The 26,566-nt window shown below is 45.0% G+C and overlaps 1 protein-coding gene across 5 annotated transcripts in view; it reads left to right on the plus strand.

The window, feature by feature from the left end:
- The window catches only part of DENND1B (DENN domain containing 1B), a 142,146-nt gene that overhangs the window by 11,362 nt on the left and 104,218 nt on the right, over positions 1 to 26,566 (plus strand). For 4 of the 5 annotated variants that reach the window (XM_069967504.1, XM_069967506.1, XM_069967505.1 and 1 more), the window contains exons 2-3: positions 147 to 211; positions 24,945 to 24,988. In XM_069967504.1, coding sequence (XP_069823605.1) covers positions 147 to 211; positions 24,945 to 24,988 — 109 coding nt within the window. The remainder of the gene's footprint in view (positions 1 to 146; positions 212 to 24,944; positions 24,989 to 26,566) is intronic. The other variant, XM_069967507.1, reaches the window with a different exon arrangement.

Consider the following 26,566-nt stretch of genomic DNA (forward strand, 5'->3'; position numbering starts at 1 on the left):
TGGGGCTATGTGGCAATCTGATCTGAAAGCCATTGAAAAATATATATAAGTATATAGTATATCCATATAGTATATCCAATGTCTACAGCATTTCTGGTCATACACTTGTGTCATGCAGAAGAGCTAAGATTTTGTTTCTGTTGCAGGGAGAAGCCAGAGAGAACATTTGATTTGGTGCTGAAGGTAGAGTGTCCGGCCTCGGAGAATGAAGGTAACTAAGGTGGTTGAGGGGGGGGGGTTCTATTTTGGTAAAGCTTGTCTATCCACCCTCCAAAATCTGCAGTGCTAAGATCTTGTGGTTTCCTGCCCTGTGATGGTGCATAGATTGGAGTCATGACCCCCACACCCCATACTCTCTTAGATTTTGATGCTTTAGATTTTTTTTTCCAACTAAAAATCTTATACATTCATCCACATTGGTTTGCTTTGGTGACAACCACCTGCATTTCCCCATTCAGATCAATAGGACAGTGGCAGAACAATTTACTACACATCTGCCATGTCTAAATGTATCATAAATATAGAGAATCTAGTTAATCTAGAAGAGTATGCACAGATTTATTGCGTTACAGCTGTTGCAGAACTACAACTCCCAGTGTGCACTGGTAGTTTTCACTGGATCCTGGATGACCTAGAAAACAGTGATCCCCCAACTGGTGGCTCTCCAGGTGGTGCAAGCTACAACTCCCATCATGCCCTGACATGTTGTATTTTTGCATCAGCTGGGGAACCACACTTACTCATTTAGGGTGCGGGCACACTACGGAATTCCCGCGTATAACCCACGGCGTATTCCGTAGCTCGCACCCGCACGCGGAGGCGCGCATCTCCGCCCGTGCCATAGACACTATTCTAGGCACAGGCGGATTCCGTATTCCGCCGAAAGAAGTGACATGTCAATTCTTTCGGCGGAATCCGGAATCCGCCCATGCCTAGAATAGTGTCTATGGCACGGGCGGAAAAGCTCGCTGTCGCGTGCGGGAACGGGCGACGGAGTACGCCACGGGTTATACGCTGCAATTTCGTAGTTTGCACGCACCCTTCTACAGAAACAGGGTAGAATCCCCAAGATCTCGGTTTGATGTGACCTAAGACCAGTGGCATAGCCACCTACCATGAAGGCAGACCACACCACTGCTAAGGGGCTCGCATGGCCAGACTGCAATCTACCCATGTGGCCCAGTTAAATGCTGCTGCACTCTGACAGAGCAAGAAGCCATTGGCTTCCCGCCTTGTCAGTCTGTCTTGTGGCCCGAGGCTGTCTGTATCTCGCCCTTTATAAAAGAGTTAGGAGGCAGCTATTCACATCAGATGATTTGTTAGTCCTGCTTTAGTCGATGGGTTTTGACAACTTTAGTCTAATATGTATGGCCAGGGTTGTCCAAGGAAAGCAAAACATTAATCCTCATCTGGTGATGGTATAGAACATGTTATACTCACCTCTTCCAGTCCCCTGCAGCTGCCATTCCGGTGGTCCTCATCTTCTGTCTTCTGGATTTTCTATCATCCTGACCCCACAGGAACTGGGTGGCTCGGTCACAGTGATCTCCCACTTTAGTCACTGACTTGTTGGGTCTGCCCTTTGGGGTCAGGATGACACAGAACTCGGAAGACGCAGAGACCAGTTGAGGATCACTGTCATCGGCACAGGAGTTGCAGGGACAGGAGGAGGTGAGTATACCATGTTTATTGTTTTTATACCACCCTCAGCCTTAGAGATTTTTTTAATATATGTTTTTAATATTTTTCTTTATAATATTTGTACTGCTTACATTACTATGACAAGACAATGTGGCCTGTCTAGTAACATCTCTGTTATTTGAGTACTACCCGCCCTGTGGCTGTAAACCTCCAAGTATTGCTTTGAAGTACATTTTAATATAATTCTTCTGTACTGAACTCCCTCGCAGGTTTCTGTAGGCTCCTACTATATGTCTGTTAGATGAAGAGGACTCTGTGTGGTTTTGTGGTTGCAACAACTATGAAACTCATGAAACTCCTTTTCCTTTTTCAGATAATTTTAAAGAAGTTGTGATAGGTGCAGACAGGCTGCAGATGGGCTCGCTGTAAGGTCTATGCTGTGTGAGTCAGAGTGAGAGGCCGTCTGTAGAATCTAGTATCAAGGTGATGGTCACACCTTAAAGGGGTCACTGTCACTAGGCCCTGTCCATAGCTCATTGTGGAGAGAGGCAGCTCACACCAGGGGATTGGGTTGCTGAGGTCATTTGATAGGAATAGGGCTCATGCATGAAACTCAGCGCCAGGTCACTTCAAAGGGATCATCTAGCGCTGCACAAAATGGCCACTTTCTTCCAGAGACAGCCCCTCTCTTGTCTCCAGCTTGGGTGTGGTTTTGTAACTCATTTTCATTGAAGTGAATGGAGCTTAAAGGGGTTATCCAGAGCTACAAAAACATGGCCACTTTCCCCCTACTGTTGTCTCTAGTTTGGGTGCAGGTTTTGAAACTTGAAAATTTGAAGTTTGGAGCTTAATTGTAAACCGCACCTGAACTGGAGACAACAGTAGGGGGAAAAGTGGCCATGTTTTTGTAGAGCTGGATAACCCCTTTAATTGCAAACCACACCTGAACTGGAGACAAGAGTCATGCTGTCTCTGGAAGAAAGCGGCCATGTTTTTGTAGCACTGGATAACCCCTTTAACAACCCGATCCCCCTGGTGTGAGCTGCGTCTCTCCATGCTGAACTGTGGAGAGAATATGGCGACCCACTAACAGAGGATGTCTAGGGCTTATTAGAATTTCACTTCCCAACCCCTTTGTTTTTGGACAGTTAAGCCGCTGCCAAAGCTTTCTGACACTAGCTTACCCCTCCCTTTCCTATAGAGAAAACATAAACGTTTAACCGTGTTAAATGCTCATATGTATGGGAGGGAGGGCTTTTTTCCTCTATGACCGGGCAGGGGGTTGAGGAAAGCAACAACGTCTACTTGCCTCTCTGGCTCCAGCATCGTGCAGGTTGTCTGTTAAAGGGTACGGAATTAAGCGAGGAATTCCAAGCGGAGGAGTCCATGCGGCGGGTTCTGCTTGAATTTCTGCCTGTCCCATTGACTCAATGGGATTTCTCAAGTGCCCAAAGAATCTGCCCAAAAAATTGACATGTAGCCCACAGTATCACAGTAGGATCACAGTACAAGTTGTATCGAGTAGACGAAAATTTGTTGCTAAACTGATTTTGAGCGTGGGTGACAGTTTAGTAGGGGCTGGGGAGGAGAAGATGCTTGATAACAGGAGCAGGAAGCATTTTTGACTGATAAGATATCTTATATTCGCTCGTACTATTGATCTATGCAAAGTTTGCAGAAACATCAGTTCCTATTAAAGAGTGACACATTTTGTTCATTCAAATCAATGGCTTGTCTGTATTATACAGGACAGGTCCTCCAGAGCCAAAGATAACCAAGAGATGAGAAGCCTGAACAGGGTGACCCCTATCTACTAATTTACTAATACAGTATATGACAATGAGTTTTCTAAACAAGAAAACCCCTTTGAGGTTTGCTGGGTAGGATCAGGGATCAGAACACAACGGAAATCGCAACCATGGGTTTGGTCTTGGTTTTGCAAACTATATCTATAGAAAAAGGTGCTAAATTACATGAGAAAGTCTATGTGTTTCCTATTGAGCTGCCAGGCCTAGGTTTTTATGGTTCACAGCACTGAGCAAGTCTCTGCTCCATCCTTGTCTTCCCCACAACTTGGAGGCCGTCTCATAAAACCTTCCCTGGAGTCGCCCGTCCCACACCTTCATGCCTGACCTCTTCCCCCCCATTTCTTTGGAATGAGTTCTTCTCCTTGGATTCCTACGTTGAGAAGTAGTAGTATTTCCGTCATTATCAGCGTGATCCTCCGCACTAACACATCTCGGGCTCCCAATGGATCTGCATGTTTTCTGTGTGATGTGTTCACAGCTATATCCAGCATAATACACAGCTGCCCCCTGCCTTATGATTTCCTGCTCGTGTCATTAACACCAGAGCCTTGGCCGGGCTTCAAAAGAAAGCGCAGCTTATACACAAGCACAGGAACTCATCGCCCGTCATTGGGATCCCATGCTCTACTGACTAATGGAAAAACTAGCAGTATAGCAAGAAATACTACAATGTTAATGCCTAAAACCCTCCAAACTTTCCTGGCTGTGGCCTATGTGTCATTATATCTCCTATGTTGACCTGGGGTCGGGATCGTAAGGTTTGTATGTGCAACCATGATTTTTCATGCATCTGTAGGAATTATTCATTTTGGGTTTTCACTTATAGATTGATGTCAATATGCGCAATCCTTTTGTTCTTTAAGGGGTATTCCACTTAATGGGAACCTGTCACCCCCCTTGACGGGGTGAAGGCCGCCCGACCACTCCCAGCTAGAGCCACGGATACTTACCCCATCTCGCCAAGTCCTGTTCTTGGAGTCGGTCCCGGGATGGAGATATCCCTGTTTGAAGCCCGGCGCACGCGCTGCTGAGATGAGTCCGACGCCTATAGAGGACAAATGGAACGGTCATTCTCTATGGGCGTCATACCCTTCTCAGCAGCAGGTGCCGGGCTTCAGACGGGAATATCTCCGTCCCGAGACTTGGCGAGATGGGGTAAGTATCCGGGGCTCTAGTGGGGGGTCGGGTGGCCTTCACCCTGGCACGGGGGGTGACAGGTTCCCTTAAAACATAAATTTTGATATGTTGCTGCCCATGGTGAGACTAACAATTCCTTCCATACTTGTTATTATCTATTAAGTCTCCTTCTCCCAGTTCACAGCTGCTATTTTCTGCTAAAGACACAAAAATCTGTGTGTGAGCCTTTCTCTCTGTCTCCCCTCCCTCCCCCCTTCCTTCTGAGACAGCTGATGTAAACAAGTCCCTGACTGGCTTTATTTGCAACATTGTAGCTTCTTTGTAATGCTGGGAAGGTTAATCACAGGAGTTTATCAACTTGACCTCAGAATAACCCTCCCAGCATTACAAAGAAGCTACAATGTTGCAGCCATCTCAGAAGGGAGGGGGAGACAGAGAGAGAGGCTCACACACAGATTTTTGTGTCTTCAGTAAAAAGCAGCAGCTGAGAACTGGGGGAAGGAGACTTAATAGATAATAACAAGTATGGAAGGAATTGTTAGTCTCACCATGGGCAGCAACATATCAAAAGTTATGTGTAAGTGGAATATCCCTTTAAGGCAGATGAACCAGTGCTAAAGGTATCTTTCGTGCACTCTTCCCTTAGCAGAGTGTGCACATCTATGGGGAGGATTGGAAGGAACCACTGTTGGCAGAAGTCGTGTTCTAAACTTTCTAGAAGGCCTAAAGTTTTCCCATCAACAACACTCATCAACTGATGAACACTTGGTGAACTGGGGGTCCGACCACTGGGATGCCCCCCAGTTGTTGTTTTTTTTTTTTTTAACTTGATCTCTTTCAGAGGTTTGCGCTATTCTATCCTACAGACCCAAAGTCATTGTACTTAAACATAAGCCAAAGGGACCCTCTTTTGGCCTCTGTTGGGTAATGGGGATCTATATATCTATGGGCCTTTTTAAAGGGGTAGTGCAGAGCTAAACATTTATTCACAAAATAACACACATTACAAAATTAAACAACTTTGTAATGTGTGTTATGTATGTGAATGGCCCCCTTCCCCGTGTTTCCCCCCACCCACGCTAGACCCGGAAGTGCTGGTGCATTATACTTACCGCATTCGTGACAACCCCCGTCCGCCATCTTGTGACACTGACGTCGTCTTCGGGAGGCCGTCCGAACCGCTTCATCCGTCCCTCATGCCGGCCCCCCTCTGCCGCGTCACCAGCTGCTCAGCTGCGATTGTATAACTTTGTAATGTGTGTTATTTTGTGAATAAATGTTTAGCGCCGCACTACCTCATTAAAGGAATAGTCTGGCAAAATTTTTTATTAAAGTATTGTATTTCCCCCCAAAAATTATACAAATCACCAATATACACTTATTACGGGAAATGCTTATGAAGTGCTTCTTTTCCCTGTACTTATTACTGCATCAAGGCTTTACTTCCTGGATAACATGGTGATGTCACTTCCTGGATAACATGGGCATGTCACGACCCGGCTCCCAGAGCTGCTTGGGCTGTGGCTGCTGGAGAGGATGATGGCAGGGGGACACTGAGGGACACAGGGCACTGGAAGGATACTGAGCATCCCCCTGCCATCATCCTCTCCAGCAGCCACAGCCCACACAGCTCTGGGAGTCGGGTCGTGACATCACCATGATATCCAGGAAGTAACATCCCCTTGTTATCCAGGAAGTGACATCACCATGTTATCCAGGAAGTGAAGCCTTGATGCAGTAGTAAGTGCAGAGAAAAAGACACTTTATAAGCATTTCCCGTAATAAGTGTATATTGGTAATTGTATAACTTTTGGGGGGCAATACAATACTGTAATAAAATTTTTCGCTGGACTTCTCCTTTAATGCATTTGTTGGACCCAAGTGTAGACCCACTATGGAGCTTGTATAGTGGAGGAGAGTTGCTGAACTGTTCTTTAAACCTGAAAATTTGCTATTTATCAGACACCTGGAGAAGTTGGATGCTTATCCTAAGGCTGCCAGGAAAACATGGATAAAGCCTATGGTCTACGACTATATCCATGTTTTCCAGGACTACATCCAACTTTTCCAGACGCCAGGAGTCAAATGCCCAACGTTAGACTTTGGAGAATGTTCCCGATCCCAAACAGTATGGTAAAGTGCTCAATTCAGGAGACCTATCCAACTGCTTACATTAATGGACGCTGGTGAACGCGGCGTGATATTAGCCTGGCCGTGCAGCTCCACTTTCGTCCTACACGTAATAAAATGGAAATATAAAAAAAACAAAAAACAAAAGGTAATAAAAGTAGCTATACCAAAAATGTAAACCGTCAATTTAATATCTTTGCTCTAAATTGAATGTGCAATATAGAGAACTGCTTCATCTCATGTGACCGATAACACCTGAAGGGAATTGGAAAGAATATGTGCAGGGAGGCCAAATGTCTTGCATTACTCCACGATATGTTCTGAAAACCTTGTCACGTGATACGTCATACTACAACCTCAGCACATTAGACATCACGTTACATGGAATGCATCACTGACATTTTTGTACAAATTTAAACAATGCACGGATACGCATACTTTTCATCTCATCTGTTTTTATTTTCCGAGATTTTTTACTTTTTTTTTTTTTGTGTATGGTTATGGGAACCTTTATGATTATTGAGCCTCTGTTGACAGCATCCAGAAATATGCTTTATAGTAACCCCATGGACCATGGGAAACTGTATAGGAGAGTGTTGTGGGCATGCTCTGTGACCTGTACAGAGTTCGCTGTGCTGGGGGGGGGGGGGGGGTTAGGTGAGCTGTGACCATCACCTATTGTGAATGATGGATGCTGTGTTCTCTGTATAGTTGTCAGTTCTCATTGTAATCCTGCCTGTGATAATAAAGACTGTTGAGAAGTGTCTGACTGATCTCTACCGAATGGGAAGTGTTGTCTTGATTTCTGGGTATATATAAATATATATATAGATAGTCACGTGATGATTAAAAACAAATTGCAAGACATTCTTAAAAAATAATTTTTACATAAAACTTTATTTAGGGTACGTTCACACTTACCGGATCCGCAGCAGATTTCATTTATTAACTGAACACAGCATCAAATCTGCACCATCAAATCTGCTGCGGATCCTGTAGGTGTGAACGCACCCTTAAGAAGAAGGTGTAGGCCTCTGTGGATGTCATGGTACATATGCCATGCATATGCAGGATGCAGTTGTAATGTCGGGGTATCATGGCAGCTGAATATGGGTCATTTTTATTGTGGAAAAAAAAAGTAGCTCATCCCCCTTTAAGTATTGTGATTGAACTGTCCTTGGAGTACTATGGACTGCTCCAACAATATTAAGCATGAAAGTTTCCCTGTCGTTATAGCTTTCAAAATCTAAATCAGCAGGGGATGTGATATAAAGCAGGTTTGTAATTTTTTTTTTTTTTTGCAAAAAAAAATGTATTTTTATAACAAAAAAAATCCAGGTCCAGTCTCCTGAAGCTTTTTAGTCTTGTGCTATTTTGAAAAAAGAGGCTAAACACATGGGGGGACATTTTTCAATATGCGCCCCTGGTGTACACCATGGAAAAGAAGTGAATCTACCCCTTTTCCATGGCGTACGCCAGCCATACCCCCCAGCTTGGCTGATGGGCGTGCAGACATGCTTTATATCGCATCTACTGTTGATTTAGAATTTGACAGTTATACAGACAGTAAGGGCCCTATTCCACGGAGTGATAACCAGCCGATTATCGCTCCACGGAATAGAGACCACGATCAGACGACGTGTAATAGTGGTTCGCGGCTGGCGACTGATGATATACATTACCTATGCAGGGTGCAGGGCTCCTCTTCTGCTTCTCCCCGCGCGCCTCAGCGTCAGGGCGGCCTGTCTCAGCTGACAGGCCGCTCAGCCAGTCACTGGCCTGTCAGCCGACACAGGCAGCCCTGACGCTGGAGGAGCGCGCGGGACCCGGGAGAATCAGGAGAAGAGGAGCCCTGCACCATGAATAGGTAATGTATACTAGATAATTGGGCCGTGGAATAGGCCCAGTAAACGAGCGTCAATCTAGCAGATCGGCGCTCGTTTATCGGACTCCATCGCCCTGGGGAATACCACCCTAACACTTTAAATGCAGAACAAACTTATTTTCAAAGGCACAGATTGAAGTTTTTGAGACACATAGACTTCCTAATCCCCCCATGTGTCTGCATTGTGTTGGTTACAACCCACTAAGGTGGTCAGGCATGCTCAGTTCTACTACAATCTCCAGGAGGTGCAGGCAGTTTGTCTCCACTGAGTCTGCAAGCATGGGGGATTGTAGGAAAGTGTGTCTACTGTTCATGGCAACTACAGGGTCACAGTTCCGAGATGAAACCAGGAAGTGATCCATGGGGTTGAAAAACAGTAAAGGGATTTTTACTCCTTTAAATAACACCATTTTTTACATGGTGTTGGTTGTCTCTTTGCCTAATAAATCCCATAGTTCCCATAGTTTAAAGTGGTCCAACAAGATAGCATTATAAGCACGTTATCCATGAAGCGCAGCTGCTGGATGCTTTTTATGCATTCACCGCACCTCCCCTACAAGATCAATTGTATAAATCTTTCACATTACTTCTAGATTTCTGACGTACTCAGAATGGTATCGATTTCCTATTCAACTTTTCGTTTTGAAAACTGTCAAACAATTCAGAAGTGACCAGACAACCATAAGCAACCTCTCTGCAGAGGGGGAATAGCCAGTCCCTGAGTATAGCAGCATTCTTCTTTGTTTAGGAAATACATGGAAATATTGGTGTGTTGGCTTACTCTGCCATATGGTTATTGGGACATCACTACAAGAATGAGCCAGCACCCAGCAAGTTAATCCTTAAAGATTTATTTTGACCCCTCCTTGACTCCCAGCAGGGTGTCTGTGCTAATCCCCATTCACATGTTCTTTTCAAAACTGGATGATTCTTCCCTCTGTGACTTCCTGTTACACAGGGTAGAGACAGATAGAGAGAGATAAGGCATGTATATTTGTGTGATATATATATATATAGCAAAAAGAAAATCGCCGGACGGCACTGTGGGTGCACAGGCTCAGGTGGGTGCACGAACTCAGGTAGCCAGACCCAGGCTTCCAAATCCACAAGAAAGTTTGTACGAGGCGGCACTCCAGTATGTAGTGAATGAAAAAAGGTTTTTATTCACCCATCAATGTGCGACGTTTCGATCTCTCATTGAGATTCTTTTTCAAGCAACAATATCAGTGAGACAATGGCTGGTATTTAACATGGAAACCCCTCCCATTGTACATCCCATCATTAGTGACATCATAATAATTAGCATACATAAACAATACATGATTCTATACAATACAGTGCATCAATAAAGTGTAAAGTCCCAATTCATCTGTATACGACGTGCGATAAGTGTCATCAGAGTGGCCGATTCTCTTGATTCATAAAATAAAGTCCACATAAACATAAATTAAATTTTCAAGATAAGTTCCAGATCAGGTATCCTGGTGACGGCACTAAGGTGTTGATGACTCGTGCAATACCTGTGCTTCCACATAGAGGGCAATCAGTACCTTTTCCAAGATGGCGTCCGCCGGGCTCAGATAACCAAGTGCGCCTGCGCGGATCTCCGATGCTGAGTCAAGCCTGATGATGTGACCCGGACCTCCCCATGATTCCTTGCGTTCACTCGGAACATGTGTGATTATGCTGCAGACAAACATTGACGCCATGACACCAGCATGGAGTGAACAGCTGATTGTTAGAGCACCTGGTGAGTGACGGCCTCTTCCATTAACCATGTATGGACTGGAACTTATCTTGAAAACTTCATTTATGTTTATGTGGACTTTATTTTATGAATCAAGAGAATCGGCCACTCTGATGACACTTATCGCACGTTGTATACAGATGAATTGGGACTTTACACTTTATTGATGCACTGTATTGTATAGAATCATGTATTGTTTATGTATGCTAATTATTATGATGTCACTAATGATGGGATGTACAATGGGAGGGGTTTCCATGTTAAATACCAGCCATTGTCTCACTGATATTGTTGCTTGAAAAAGATCTCAATGAGAGATCGAAACGTCGCACATTGAGGCTGGGTTCACACTATGTATATTTGAGGCTGTATTTGGTCCTCATGTCAGGTCCTCATAGCAACCAAAACCAGGAGTGGATTGAAAACACAGAAAGGATCTGTTCACATAATGTTGTAATTGAGTGAATGGCCGCCATATAACGGTAAATAACGGCCATTATTTCAATACAACAGCCGTTGTTTTAAAATAACAGCAAATATTTGCCATTAAATGACGGCCATCCACTCAATTACAACATTATGTGAACAGAGCCTTTCTGTGTTTTCAATCCACTCCTTGTTTTGGTTGCTATACAGCCTCAACTATACAGCCTCAAATATACGTAGTGTGAACATAGCCTGATGGGTGAATAAAAACCTTTTTTCCTTCACTATATACTGGAGTGCCGCCTCGTACAAACTTTCATATATATATATATATATATAGACAATCCACAGCACTCCACAAGTTAACGATGTAAAAAAAGGTGATTTATTCACAAATCATGGTGCAGCACATCATAAAGCACGACGTTTCGGCAGCCTCTCGCCGCCTTTTTCAAGCGCGGCGAGAGGCTGCCGAAACGTCGTGCTTTATGATGTGCTGCACCATGATTTGTGAATAAATCACCTTTTTTTACATCGTTAACTTGTGGAGTGCTGTGGATTGTCTATCTATATCTACATTCGGTCACTGGTCGAGACCTGGATCCGCTGGCACCACTTTCATATACATTGAAGCAGTGCTGCTTTTTTTCTTTTTCATATATATATATATATATATATATATATATATATATATATATATATATATATATATATATATATATATATTTCTCCATATCCCTTATGTGGCCACTATGTCAATATCCGACCCATAAAAGAGCCATGAAATCTGGCCAGAAGTCTCAGCCAAACCAGACCATGATCTATAGACAACTGCTTTAGGGTCCTTGCAAGTTTCTATATTCTATTCTATATTTTATTTCATTTTTCGTACATTATTATGGGGGCAGCCATCTTGTTTCAACTTTTTTTAAGCAGCTTTAAGAGGTATGCTTTACAGTAAGCCCCATGGACAAAGACAATAGTTGAAAGGACCTGTCCCATTGTCATGAATGGGAAGATTACTGAGGGTACTTTGTGACCTTTGAAGAGATCATTCCCCAGGGAGGTGAAGGCTGCCAATTGGGGCCCGATAATAACTGTAAACAAGCTCCGATCATTTACTGGGCCTATTGCACGGCCCGATAATCGTTTAACAAGGGCTGCATGGACATCGTTACCAATGTCCTTGCAGCCCTTGCTTAAACTGCATACATTACCTATCCATGGTCCAGGCTCCTCTTGCGGTCCGCTTCTCCCCGGGTCCCGCGTTCTGCAGCTTCAGAGCAGCCTGTCTTAGCTGACTGGCCGCTCAGCCAATCACTGGCTGCGGCGGTCATTGTCATCGGCTGATCATTGTGTTTATTACACGGAGCGATAATCATCCGAATCGGGCCAATTATCGTTCCGTGTAATAGTACCCTAACTCTCCCCAGAAGAAAACTGGAGTCTCCCTTGTGCCACCTGTAGGTAGTTACTATCTAACCCATATTAGAGCCTTATTTGCATACTTTTCCCATGAAGCATTGCCTGTAAGTCTCCATAAGGCTGTTGGTCCTCTTCAATGAGAACCAGTAGTCTCCTGTGGTCAGAAAGTTCTGCTATAGATTGAAAATAACTTTTTCTAGAAGTCCTCGGTATAATAAGAGCCGGTCTCCTCCACATTGCTGTATAATGCCGTCTGCATACGCTGAATTACTTAGGGCCACAAGCGAGCCTCCAGAGTCCAAAACTCCTGACTGTTTAAGCTGTTTCTGCCGTCATCCGAACAATGGCCGGTCTTAACATATGCCCCGGTGGAGAGATGATCCGCCACTCTGCAGGGTCCTCGCCATGTTTCCACTCCAGTGGCTGAGAGGATTCTCTTGACCCCCCTCAACAGGGTGACCGAGGAGACGCCACCAGTCCAAGCCCCCCCACGGCACGGCCATTGTGAGAGCCAGCTACTCTGCCATGCTCAGACAAGCAACACAAAGGCCACTCTTTTGTTTGGCACAACAAAGACACAACAAGTGTGACACAATTGCTGAGTCTTATCACAGAAAGGCCAGACTGTGTGGGGCAGCGCGCTGCTGGTCTGCTAACAACGGCCACTTGCTGCTTGTACTTTATATTCGCCATGAAATATGCCATCCAAGCGGTGGTTTAGATGTACTGTATGACTTGCACGCTTACACCCGGCCTAGTACACAGCAGTCTGTTTAATGTGTATAATCTTGGTTTGATCATATCTTTATAATTTATATATATAGCTCTGACACATCTGTGGCGCTGTACAGTAAGTGCACTCGTCCCTCATAGAGATCCCAGTATCAAGTCGCTTTCCCTAACCTGTAAGTGTCCATTTTCCTGCAAAACTACAACTCCCATCATGCCCTGACAGCCTTCGGTGGTTGGATTAAATAAGAAACTTTGAAATTTGCAAGGATTTTTTTTTCTGCTATTCTCTCCCATGTGCAACCAACACCGAAAAACTTATTTAGGAAAGTTATCCATGGTCAAAGTACATTTTGGTAACCATGGGCCTTAAAGGGGTTATCCAGGCTTAGAAAAACATGTCCCTTGTGTCCTCGGTTTGGCATGGTATGTGTAAAGGCACCCTTAAACCAAAGCAAATTTCCTTCTAAACCAAAGCAAAGAAATCACTAAAATGCAGACGATTGGTTCCACAGCCCAAAAATAATGATTTTTTTTGCATTCTGAATAACATGTAGAACATATAAAACAAACAATGAGAAACAGCTGAATATGTTATATTATTAGTTACTGTACAGTATAGCAGCAGTGTGTATAGCTGAGTGTGAGTGCAGGCACAATATAGAAGGATTGGAGAGGATGGGAAACATAAGGGATGACAGAGACTGCAGGAAGCATGAAGTGGATCTGCTCTGATTTGGAGGGTGAGGGAGACTTCGTGTGTCGGAGTACAGGGCTGTAGACCCCGCTATGCAGACCATGCACCTTCCCCTCCCACCCAGTACAAGGAGCTCTTAAGCCAAAGCAATGCTCTTAAACAAAGTTACTCTTAAACTGAGGTACCACAGGATATTTATAATAATATTTATTTGTATAGCGCCAACAGATTCCGCAGCGCTTTATTTATTATTATTATTATTATTATTATTATTATTATTATTATTATATTTTTACCAAGCTTATTTTATTAAATCTTGGCCTTTATTGTAATTTTTTCTTTGCCGTTTTTTTATTACTTATATTTCTGTTAATTCTCAACGCAGTAACACCAACCTGAGTGTACAGACAGCCCTGGTTTTTTTTCCAGGTCCTCATGCTGACAGTACTGTCCCCAATAGCGTCACCATAAAGCCCAGTTACCCAAACAAACGAGGTAGACGCCTTTGATCATTCCGTCCTCCATGATTAACCGCAACGATCAAAGGGTTAAATGGCCACAAATGTCACCCAGCTTAATTGAGCTACTGAATAGAGAATAATGCTAATCTCCTATAGGTAATCCAAATGCTGTACTCCTATAATGAATCTTCAGGATTTTTTGTTTTGTTACATTTGAGATTTCCTGTTTTGTTGCCTCACATAGTCCCGCGCATGGTATTCACATTCCGCCCCTGTCTGCATCCCAGGGACCATACATATCCTAAGCTCAGGATTTATCCTCTTCCTTCTTGACCCTACGCTTGGAATGTCTCTAAATTCTGGACGCTCCACGTTCCCTGCAGGAAATTCAGAACAGATCTCTGAATTATTTAATATTTCTAGACGGCACAAACCGGAAATACAAAATCCTATCTTTCTATGTGTTTTTCCTCCGCTTGTGTAGATGGGCCCGGTCTCTCGTGGTTTCACCATTCCCTACCAGGATTTCACCGGTCTGGTGCGATAAGATGTGAAATTGCCTTCACTTGTATGTGACAATACTTAATTCTCACCTGCAGCAGCTGTCTGTGACATTAATGCCGGGCAGTGTATCAGGCCCGGTGCACACCAAGCACTGCTTCATCCAGGTCTCTTGTGTTTTGTCGGTTTACATAGTCACATACCGCTGCTGGAAGTCGCTGAGAATATTTTATATATCTATTAAGTCCGTGTGTTCAGCATGAGAATATAAGATTGCTGGATGGTTCTAGATCAGCCAGAACTTACGGTACTTCTATATGGCCTGATATACTGATAAGCCATCACATTAAAACTAGTATGTAGACCTAAAGAGGATGTACCACCAGGTATATCCTCTTTAATCTGACACCGGGATAGAACGGAGTCGCCACGGGTAATCCAGTGCCGTGGTCCGTTTTTCGATCTGCGGCCCGGTTCCCGCGTATGGCGCCTTCTATACACAGGTAACGGGACGGTGCTCAAGCACTGGAGGCGGGCCGGCCCGCCCACAGTGGGAGGGAATTCCCTCCCCTGTATGACGCGGCTCCGTTAAAATCAATGGAGCCGCGTCATACAGGGGAGTGAATTCCCTCCCACTGGGGGTGGGCCGGCACATCTCCAGTGCTTGAGCACCGGCCCGGAACCTGTGGATACAAAGGCGCCGTACACGGGAACCGGGCCACGGATCGAAAAACTGACCGCGGTATCGGCTTGCCTGTGACTGCGCCGTTCTATCCCTGTCTATCCCTATCCCAGATTAAAGAGGATTTACCTGGTGGTACATCCTCTTGAAAGGAGAACTGTCAGCTGGTTATACAAATCTAACCTGCTGATAGCCCCCTAATGCTCACGGGGCGCCAAGGAGGAAGGTGTGTCTCTTACCTTCCTCCTCAGCACCATTCCCGTGCAGTACGTAGTTGAATCCACGGCCGGAGCACCATTAACACTGAACCACCCCCATAGCGCCAATCTGGCCCGTCCGCTCCATTGGTTATCATTCGAAGGAGCGGACCGTCTCAGTGTGATAAGGGAAAGCAGTGCTCTTAACGGTGCTCTTGGCCATGGATTGAACTACTAACTGCATGGGAATGGTGCTGAGGAGGAAGGTAAGAGACATTCCTTCCTCCTCGGTGCTCCGTGCGCATTAGGGGGCTATCAACAGGTTACATTAGTCCAACCTGCTGGTAGCTCCCCTTTAAAAAGCTCTGACCCGTCAAGGCCTGGACTCCATAGACCTCTGATGGTGTCAGCAGCCAATCCTGTAAGGTGTTAGCTCAACAATTGCTGAAGTTTTGCACCCTGCTCTGTGATCAGGGCCAGAAAGCCTGTGCCGTTCACTGTATGGTGGCGGCACTGGGTAACCGCAGGATTAGTTCCATTCATTCTGGACTCCAACCCCATTCCCTCAGGACTTATAGCCCCATTCACTGTGTAGGGATAGTGTTGAGCAGATCTGTCAAAATGTTCAGATTTGGTAACTTTATCCAAACCTTAGTTTGAATCCCCACGACTGTAGAAGTTGGATGCCCCCCTACTGAGTCCTGAAAAACATGGATATCATGTATCCATGTTTTCCTGGCAGCCCTAGGGTGGCATCCAACTTCTACAGCTGCAGGGAATCAGATGCAGAGCTTTCAGGTGTGAATACCATTGCCGAACCCAAACATTTTGACAGGTCCGCTCAAAACTATGTAGGACCCATTGATCAGCAATTGATAGCCTATCCTGTGGAAAAATCTTACCATCCTGTGCTTGGCTGCAGCAGGAGCCTCTTTTATTTGTCTGTCTTAGAAGAGAAATATTATTAGGCCCTAGCCCCAGCCGATCACCAGATGAAACCGCTATTCTCACCATCAATAATACTAGATTCCAGACTGGCCCCACCACTGACATCTGTTCTACAGTAGGATTTCTGTAGGTTGAACTTGATGGGCTCATTAAAGGGGTACTCCAGCGAAAATGTTTTTCTTTCAAATGAACTGTTTTCAGAAAGTTATATAGATATGTAGTTTCTTTCTGTTTTAAAAATATCTAGTTTTCTAGTACTTATCAGCTTATGTATGCCCTGCAGGAAGTGATGTAATCTTTCCAGTCTGACACAGTGCTCTCTGCTGGCACCTCTGTCCATGTCAGGAACTGTCCAAAGCAGGAGAGGTTTTCTATGGGGATTTGCTCCTGCTCTGGACAGTTCCTGACGTGGACAGAGGGGGCAGCCGAGATCAGTGTGTCAGGCTGGAGAGAATACACCACTTCCTGCAGGACATACAGCAGCTGATAAGTATTCAGGCAATGGGGTTGTGTAGAGATGAGTTCAGCTAGAGCATGGGATATTTAAATACCGATGGCTAAAGAAGTTGGATGGAACCCCAAGGTGTCCTGGGAAACTTGGATCCAGCCTATGGTTATATCCATATTTTCCAGGACTCCCCAGGGCTGCATCCAACTTCTTCAGCCACCAGTATTCAAACACTGATCAATCGGACTCAAGCATGCAGGAGTTTCGCTCATCTCTTGTGTTGTGTTTGTGTGGTTTTATTACATTACCCTATGTGATTTTAGCTTTATATTATGGTAATTACACCTGTAAATGGGACAGTCAGGTTGTATAAATAGTCCTCTTAGTATATAATTATCATTGCTAACCAGTATTTACCCAGCCTCATCTTTATTGCTATATGGCCTTTAGATCCCATACACTTCTATTCACTGAAGCTGTTTTTACAGACACATTATAAATGCCCATAGATAACTGTGATCGTCGGCTCTGCTAGATACAACCCAGCTCTTACATCTATTACATACGGTTACATATTGTAGAAAAGATCCCAAATGTCTCACGATGGAGTAACCACTTACAGTTCTCGCATTACGACATATAGAGAGATGCTTTACAGCTGCTGCTGTACATGGACCATGCTGATCAATAGACTGGAGAGGGCTCACTGACTTCCCTGGGAGAATTTTCTAGGCATCTTCAATGATGTGTACAGGGAGGGGGAGCTCTGACCATGGCCTATCGAAAATGGATTTTTTAAAAACATTTTTTAATTTTTTTTGGGTGATTCTTGATTTAAATCTCTTTTTTTTTGCCAAATAAACAGAACATTTTACTCCTTGCAGCATAAGAAACTATTTTAATGATGTTTGAGACAACAACTTTATTGCTTCCCAGTGTCACAGTGCTTCCCCTGTGCCCCCATGTAGTAGACAAGCCCCCTCTGTGCCCCATATAGTATAGGAGATCTTCTATGTGCCTCCATCTAGGTAGGGTGTAGTAGTGGCGGTATAGTGGATATGTGGTGTAGTAGTACAGGTAAAGATGAGGGGTGTATTAGTAGCACAGATGAGGGGGATTAGTAGTACAGGTATAGATGAGGGGTGTAGTAGTAGTAGTAGTACAGGTATAGATGAGGGGTGTAGTAGTAGTAGTAGTACAGGTATAGATGAGGGGTGTAGTAGTAGTACAGGTATAGATGAGGGGTGTAGTAGTAGTAGTAGTACAGGTATAGATGAGGGGTGTAGTAGTAGTACAGGTATAGATGAGGGGTGTAGTAGTAGTACAGGTATAGATGAGGGGTGTAGTAGTACAGGTATAGATGAGGGGTGTAGTAGTAGAAGAGGTATAGATGAGGGGTGTAGTAGTAGTACAGGTATAGATAAAGGGTATAGTAGTAGTACAGGTATAGATGAGGGGTGTAGTAGTAGTACAGGTATAGATGAGGGTTGTAGTAGTACAGGTATAGATGAGGGGTGTAGTAGTAGTAGTACAGGTAAATATGAGGGGTGTAGTAGTAGTACAGGTAAAGATGAGGGGTGTATTAGTAGCACAGATGAGGGGGATTAGTAGTACAGGTATAGATGAGGGGTGTAGTAGTAGTACAGGTATAGATGAGGGGTGTAGTAGTAGTACAGGTAAAGATGAGGGGTGTAGTAATAGTACAGGTATAGATGAGGGGTGTAGTAGTAGTACAGGTATAGATGAGGGGTGTAGTAGTAGTACAGGTATAGATGAGGGGTGTAGTAGTAGTACAGGTAAAGATGAGGGGTATAGTAGTAGTAGTACAGGTATAGATGAGGGGTGTAGTAGTACAGGTAAAGATAAGGGGTGCGGTAGTACAGGTATAGATGAGGGGTGTAGTACAGGTATAGATCAGGGGTGTAATAGTAATACAGGTATAGAGGAGGGGTGTAGTAGTAGTATAGGTATAGATAAGGGGTGTAGTAGTACAGGTAAAAATGAGGGGTGCGGTAGTTCAGGTATAGATGAGGGGTGTAGTAGTAGTAGTACAGATATAGATGAGGGATGACTGGGGGTGACTTGGGCAAACTGGGGTCGCTGGGGTGATTGAGGCAGACGGGGGTGACTGGAGCAGATGGGGTTGACTGAAGGGGGACTGGGGCAGCTGGGGGTGACTGAAGGGGGACTGGGGCAGCTGGGGGTGACTGAAGGGGGACTGGGGCAGCTAGGGGTGACTGAAGGGGGACTAGGGCTTCTGGGGGTGATTGAAAGGGGGACTGGGGGTGATTGGGGCAGGAGTGCACATAGCCCTCCTCCTCCTCTCATCCCGGCACACAAGTTCCCTTCTGGCCACACATGCAGGTCCCCGGTCTCTGGAGAAGGCTGCATGGATTGTAGTGGTGATAGCGTTGCTGCCATTACTGGAGCTGTACAGGGGGATCAGGGGGTGCAGGTCCTGCTGTACAGCTCCAGGAGCCTCCTCTAGAGGCCGGGGACCTGCATGTCTGGCCAGGAGGGGAATGGTGCGCTAGTAAGGAGCGGGGCAGGTCAGTTGTGGCTCTGTTAGGCGGACTGCCCGACCGACCTGCAGCTCGCCGCACTTCCCGCCCTGCACCTCACCTCCGGCTCAATGCGCCACCTGCCCTGCACCTCACCTCCGGCCCGCAATGATTTTTTTTGAAAATCGAATTTACGGTTTTCACAAAAAATCTAATCAATTCTAACCTTCTGGGCGAATTAATAGAATAATTCGATTAATCGCCCAGCCCTAGCCTGATCCTATCTCAGCTACTTCCTGGGGTCACTGATTAGGACAGCCCATTGGACTCCTAAAGCTTTGGCTGTCCAGGCATGATGGGAGCTGTAGTTTTGCATCAGCTGTAGAGCCCAGGTTCCCTACCCCTGACATAGATTGCAGTCATCCTATTCCTCAGCTTCTACTATGGATTGCATTTTATTAATACACAATGAATTCACCACAACTAGATGAGGAAGTGATTAATCCTATTAGCCTCCAGGCTTCCTGTTTGTAAGGCCGCATAAAATAACAAGAAATAAAATTATTAGTCATCAAAACCGTGAACTTGCGACATTCTGCTTTCCCCGGATCATACTTGGCGGGTAGAATCATCATCTTACATCATGTGTTCTGTATAGCTATAGCAGTTCTAGAACCGGCCGTGTACGGTAAGCTGAACATGAGGCGTGGAGGCCGGATATAGCTGCACAATATACAACGTGTTTATGGGACAGGAGGGTGTACTCGCTGGTATCTTGGAGTTATAGGGAAGTGTCAGTATAACTTTGTAGACATCAGAGCGTGTGTCACAAGAGCTGCCGTGCCCCGCGCTGCTATTCAATACCAATATCTTATACACTGAGAAATTTCACAGGTTTAAATTAAAGGGTTTTTCCCTGTTTGGACAGTTCCTGCTTATTAGAATGGCAGATCGTGGCTGGGAACCTCGGCCGTGTGGAAACCAGGCAGTAAAAGGGGGAGACTCATGATGGAGTGTAAAATATAGACTGGTGTAAACTGGCCACAGCCCCCGATCACAGCTCCTTTCAGCTCTGGGAAAATGATTGGTTGTTGGCAGTTTACACCAGTGCGTGTGTCTGTGTGTGTGTATAAATAAATATATATATATATATATATATATATATATATATATATATATATTACACACTTTGATAAATCTGGGCCTTAGTGTTCAGTTTCCCTGCAGTGCCCCCATTTCTACGCAGCGCTGCCTTACCACTCTGGGACTCCCGCTGGGCTTCTGGATCTCCTTCTCCAGTGACGTCACCACTCTGACAATGGATTACCCGCTCAACCAGTCAGTGACTGAGTCGGGACACCACTGCAGTCACTGGCTGAGTGGAATCCATCAGCCGGGTCTACTGGTGCCTCCTTCTGTCAATCGTCCCCGCTGAGCTCGCTGACATGGAGGGAGCGGTGACTAGACACAGATGGGGAGCCGCCCAGATGACTACCTGCTGCGCCTTTCCCTGCCACGCGCAGGGGAATTAAACTTCATTGTCTCAGGTATAAAGCTGCTGCTCCGGCCACGGCTGGTACGTGTCGCGATCTGCACAGGAGCGTTATACAGCGCTCCAGGGTACCAAATCAGCCCAATTGGGCTGATTGGTTCCCTTTAAAACCACCAAAACAGCTCTGACCCACTGGACCCCATATCCCTGTGATGTCCCCTGCGGTGGCAGAAGCAGATCCTGTGCGGTGTGAGGTGCGGCCTCCATGGATGGGAATTGTTCCTCCAGCACATCCCACAGATGATTGATCAGATTGATATCTGGAGGACGAGTCACCACCTTGATCTCTTTGTCCTGTACAATGTCTGCAGTGCGGCCCCCGGGGCATTATCCATTACATACATTAGGGGGTCCCGCTGCCATGAAGGGGGGGGACTTTGTGTGTACAATGGTTAGGTAGGTGGTCGGTGTCCCAGTAACATCCACATGATGCCAGGACACATGGGGGGAGATTTATCAAACTGGTGTAAAGTAGAATTGTCTTAGTTGCCCCTAGCAACCAATCAGATTCATCCTTTCATTTTGCAAAGGATCTGTGATGAAAGGTGGAATCTGATTGGTTGCTAGGGGCAACTGAGCCAGTTTCACTTTACACCATGTTTGATAAATCTCCCCCAAGGTCTCCAGCAGTACATTGCCCCCGCCATCTTGTCTTCTTCCTATAGTGCATCCTGGTGCCATCCTCAAGTGACGCATACGCACCCGGTCGTCCACATGATGGAGAACGTGACCCATCAGACCAGGCGCCTTCTCCCACCGCTCCAGTGTATATATTGATTAGAGATGAGCGAACCTGGAGCATGCTCGAGTCCATCCGAACCCGAACTTTTGGCATTTGATTAGCGGGGGCTGCTGAAGTTGGATAAGGCCCTAAGGCTATGTGGAAAACATGGATATAGTCATTGGCTGTATCCATGTTTTCCAGACAACCTTAGAGCTTTATCCAAGTTCAGCAGCCCCAGCTAATCAAATACCGAACGTTCGGGTTCAGATCGGCTCGAACCCGAACCGGTTCGCTCATCTCTAATATTGATATATAATGGGGGAGATTTTTCAAACAAGGTGTAAAAGTGAAACTGGCTCAGTCGCCGCTAGCAACCAATCAGATTCCACCTTTCATTTTCCAAAGAGTCTGTGAGTGATGAAAGGTGGAATCTGAGCCAGTTTCACTTTACACCATGTTTGATAAATCTCCCCCAATATTCTGAGATTTACAATCCACCACTCTGCACTTTTTGCGCCATTCTGTCCTTTCCCTGGGATTGTCCCGCTCACTGTTCTCTAACCTTGTACTGTCTGCCACAATGAGGAATGAGCCTTCTTATTCTAAGCGATGGGAGCCCATACAAACATTGTATAGAATGAAATATTTATCCAATGTCATCCTGCAGCATTTTAGGCGCACATGTATAATGTACGGCGCAGATAAATTATCCGCCGGCAGCCAGCGCCGCATTGTAGCTCGGCAGACATGGCTATCAGTCTGACAAGTCAAATGCCTGTTCAGGCTCTTTTGTCACATTGTAACCACTTGAAGTGTCATGTTCAAGAACACAGCATCTATAAAGCAGATTAGCAATGGCTCCCTTGTGTATTGTTTGAGGTTTCTGAATCAGCAGGATGGACTCTCGCAGAGGCTGGATACAGCGCTCACTCATGTATGCACCGAGCAGTCACTTCATCATCCGCCTCCCTACACCTCATATTCACTTGTCCTCACTTGTCACACTACGCTTTACGCTAATGATATTTTTGCACATTGGTTCGTGTGTTGTTATGGGATTTATTATTTTGCCAAGAATTCTTTAACGGAGTAAAAGTCAAAACTTTTTTGCCCTTGAATCGTAAGGTTGGGCGACAATAAATATGGCTTCCCCTGAATGGACGAATATCACTGCCTTAGGGCCCTATTCCACTGGTCTGGAATCTACGTGGTCCATGGTCGGGACATTCCCTTGGCACCTGTATGCTCTAGGAAGTGCAGCTGAATATAATTTGTATATGGAGTGTACATGTAGGCATATTATAGCAGCAGTGTGTATAGCTTAGGGCCCTATTCCTCGGGACGATTATCGTTGGCATAATCATTAACGATAAACGATCTCAAACAACCGATATTGCGAACGGGCTGAAATCGTTCACCCATTTACATGGAACGATAATCGTTACTTATGATCGTTCTTGCGGTCGACCTGTCATCGCTATTGCGTTCGTTGCTACTGCGAACGACCGAACGACGTCTTATTCAATGCGAATTATTTGCGAACGAGCAACGATAAAAATAGCTCCAGGTCTTATTAAGCAATCAACGATTTCTCAATCGTTGTTTAATCGTTAACTGCTATTCAACCGACCTATTATCGATTCGATCTGAACGTTTTAACGATTATCAGAACGATAATCATCCCGTGGAATAGGGTCCTTACCCATTCAAATCGCTTATTCTGGGGTCTTGGTAAAATATACTGTACACTACTTGGAGGTGAAATTTATGGAAAACATAAAGAGTTTCGGCTCCAGTGATGATATATCTTGGGGTATATAGGAAGCAGCAATGGTGATTTCCTCATTTCAAACTATTTATTGAAACAGAAGCCAACCGCAGAGGTGGATATACTCCAAGAACATGTCACTGTCTCAATAACTTGTCATGTGCCCTCGAGCATCAATTACAGCTTGACGGCGACGTCTCCCGCTGTTCACAAGTCGCCTTGTTGTCTGCTAAGGCCTGGCACCCCACTCTTGGAGGATGACCCTCAAGTCTTCGAGGTTCTTGGGTACAGAGTTACCAACCTCTACACGGCCACTCAGCTGATCCTACAGGTTTTCTGTGAGATTCATGTCTGGAGAAAGTGCAGGCCACTCCCTACACTATCAGGATCTATTGTATCACAGTGAACAGAAGTCAAAGCAGCTGGTTGAAGTGACCACGGTGTTAGGGTCCTATTACACGGAGCGATTTTTAACGATTAACAACTAACGAAAAACTATCACAAACTAGATTGTTTATCATTAACCTGAAATTGTTCTTTATATTACACAGAACGATCATCGTTAGTTAGGATCATTACTATGATCGTTTACTCCTTCTGATCCCAGCAAAATTTCTGATGTCATAGAGCGATCATATGCCTTATGTTTGATGTCATGGAGCGATCATATGCCTTATGTGTGATGTCACAGAGTGATCCTATGCCTTATGTGTGATGTCATAGAGCGATCATATGCCTTATGTGTGATGTCATAAAGCAATCATATGCCTAATGTGTGATGTCATAGAGCAATCATATGCCTTATGTTTGATGTCACGGAGCGATCATATGCCTTATGTGTGATGTCATAGTGATCCTATGCCTTATGTGTGATGTCATAGTGATCCTATGCCTTATGTGTGATGTCATAGAGCGATCCTATTCCTCATGTGTGATGTCATAGAGCGATCCTATGCCTTGTGTGATGTCATAGAGCGATCCTATGCCTTATGTGTGATGTCATAGAGCGATCCTATGCTTTATGTGTGATGTCATAGAGCGATCCTATGCCTTATGTGTGATGTCATAGTGATCCTATGCCTTATGTGTGATGTCATAGAGCGATCCTATGCCTTATGTGTGATGTCATAGAGCGATCCTATGCCTTATGTGTGATGTCATAGAGCGATCCTATGCCTTATGTGTGATGTCATAGAGCAGTGCTCAGGTCTTGTTACAGTTAGCGTTGCATGGGCATGCCTGGACCTCCACTATTGTAGTTGTTCTCTATCGCAGCTTATATGTGAGTGTTCTCATCAGGGTTTTTTTTTATTCTGATATTGTATACCATGTTTTTGCTGCAGCAGGTTGTGCTATATGAGAACCGCGCATTGTTTGACCCATTTTTAGAGGTCAGGATTAACTCTTTTGGGTCCACAGAAGTCCTCGGATTCTATGTGCGAGAGGTTTGATTCTCCGTGGTGGAGAGCTTGTCAATATTAATGTCTCTGGTGGTTCGGTCCTGTCCTGATTAATTCTCTGTGTCAATTATTTACAGATCCGGCCTTACTCTGGAAGTTCCCGGAGGACTTCTCCGACCAGGTTGGTAATATCACAAGTAGATGTGATTGTGTTAAAGCCCAGCGAGCGCGGCTGGATGTAATGATGTGTACACACCTCCGCTTCCTGGGAAGACTCTGGACTGCCAGCACCAATCCTGCTTTGTTGTGTGCAGCTCACTATTCATACATGTCAGTGGCAGGCCGACCTTGCTAGCCGTGAGGCATACAGATCAAATTAAAGTAAAATCACTTTTAGTTTTTTTTTTTTCAGATTGATCATGTGCTTTTTATTTAAAAAAAAATTTTAAGGCCCAAATGACGTTTCTTCTTTGAGTGTTAAAGTGTTAGCCATTGTCCTGCAGACATGTTAAAGGTTTTGATCAGTCAAGGTCCAGGTGATGAGATCCCAATGATCACTGGATAGAGGGGGGAGAAGTGCGTAGCTGTGTGTTTCATTCTCTGGCTCTCCGCTCAGTCCTGGAATCGGGGTCACTACACTTAGACTGTTCACACTATGTAAGTTCTGTGGAAATCATGGCCATTGTTTCAATGTCTGTGATTTCCACTGAACGTACGTGGTGCTGCAGGCTGAAGGGATCCCGGACGGAGTGTATACACATGGTATACACTTCGGCTGGGATCCCTAGCGGCGCCGTAGAAAACTGACATGTCAGTTTTCTGCGTCAAACAATTCAGTGAATAGCGGACGCAGAAAAGCCTGTCAGTGCACACTATGGAGCGAGCGGCTCCGGCTGCACGCTCTATTGTGTGCAGTGGGGAATTCTGATGCAGGTGCGCACGCATGCTCTTACATCAGAACTCTGCGGCCCGAAAGAGATCTTTTCAGAGACCGGCCGTTCCTTGACCTGGCCAGGTCACAGAGCGGCCGGTCTCTTACGTAGTCTGAACATAGCCTTATAATGGATCCGGTTTCGGTGACCAGATTTTGCACCGAGACGAAAATAAAGAGAATTTTTCTCTACTATATCTAGAGATAGGTGGAAGTGTCAGCACCGAGAATCAAAACGCGTCAAAAGTTCTTTTAAATTACAGTGCAGCTTTTGAAGGGGTACGCTGTCCCAAAGAAATTTTTTTAGATCAACTGGGGTCAAAAAGTTATACAGCTTTGTAATACCTCTATTTAAAAATCTCAAGTCACTACGAAGCCTATTATTTGGGTACAGTATTACATGGTGAAAATCTTTTTCTTTCAAATCAACTGGTGTCAGAAAATTATACAGATTTGTAATTTAAATTTAAAAATCTCAAGTCTTCCAGTACTTATCAGCTGCTGTGTGTCTTGCAGGAAGTGCTGTATTCTCTCCAGTCTGACACAGTGCTCTCTGCTGCCACCTCTGTCCATGTCAGGAACTGTCCAGAGCAGGAGAGGTTTTCTATGGGCATTTCCTACTGCTCTGGACAGTTCCTGACATGGACAGAGATGGCAGCAGAGAGCACTGTGTCAGACTGGGGAGAATACACCACTTCCTGCAGGACATACAGCAGCTAACAAGCACTGGAAGATTTGAGATTTTTTAGTTTAAATTACAAATCTGTATAACTTTCTGACACTAGTTAATTTGAAAGAAAAAGATTTTTGCCATGTAATACTATACCT

Source organism: Dendropsophus ebraccatus, chromosome 4, assembly GCF_027789765.1.
Source record: "Dendropsophus ebraccatus isolate aDenEbr1 chromosome 4, aDenEbr1.pat, whole genome shotgun sequence".
NCBI lineage: Eukaryota > Metazoa > Chordata > Amphibia > Anura > Hylidae > Dendropsophus > Dendropsophus ebraccatus.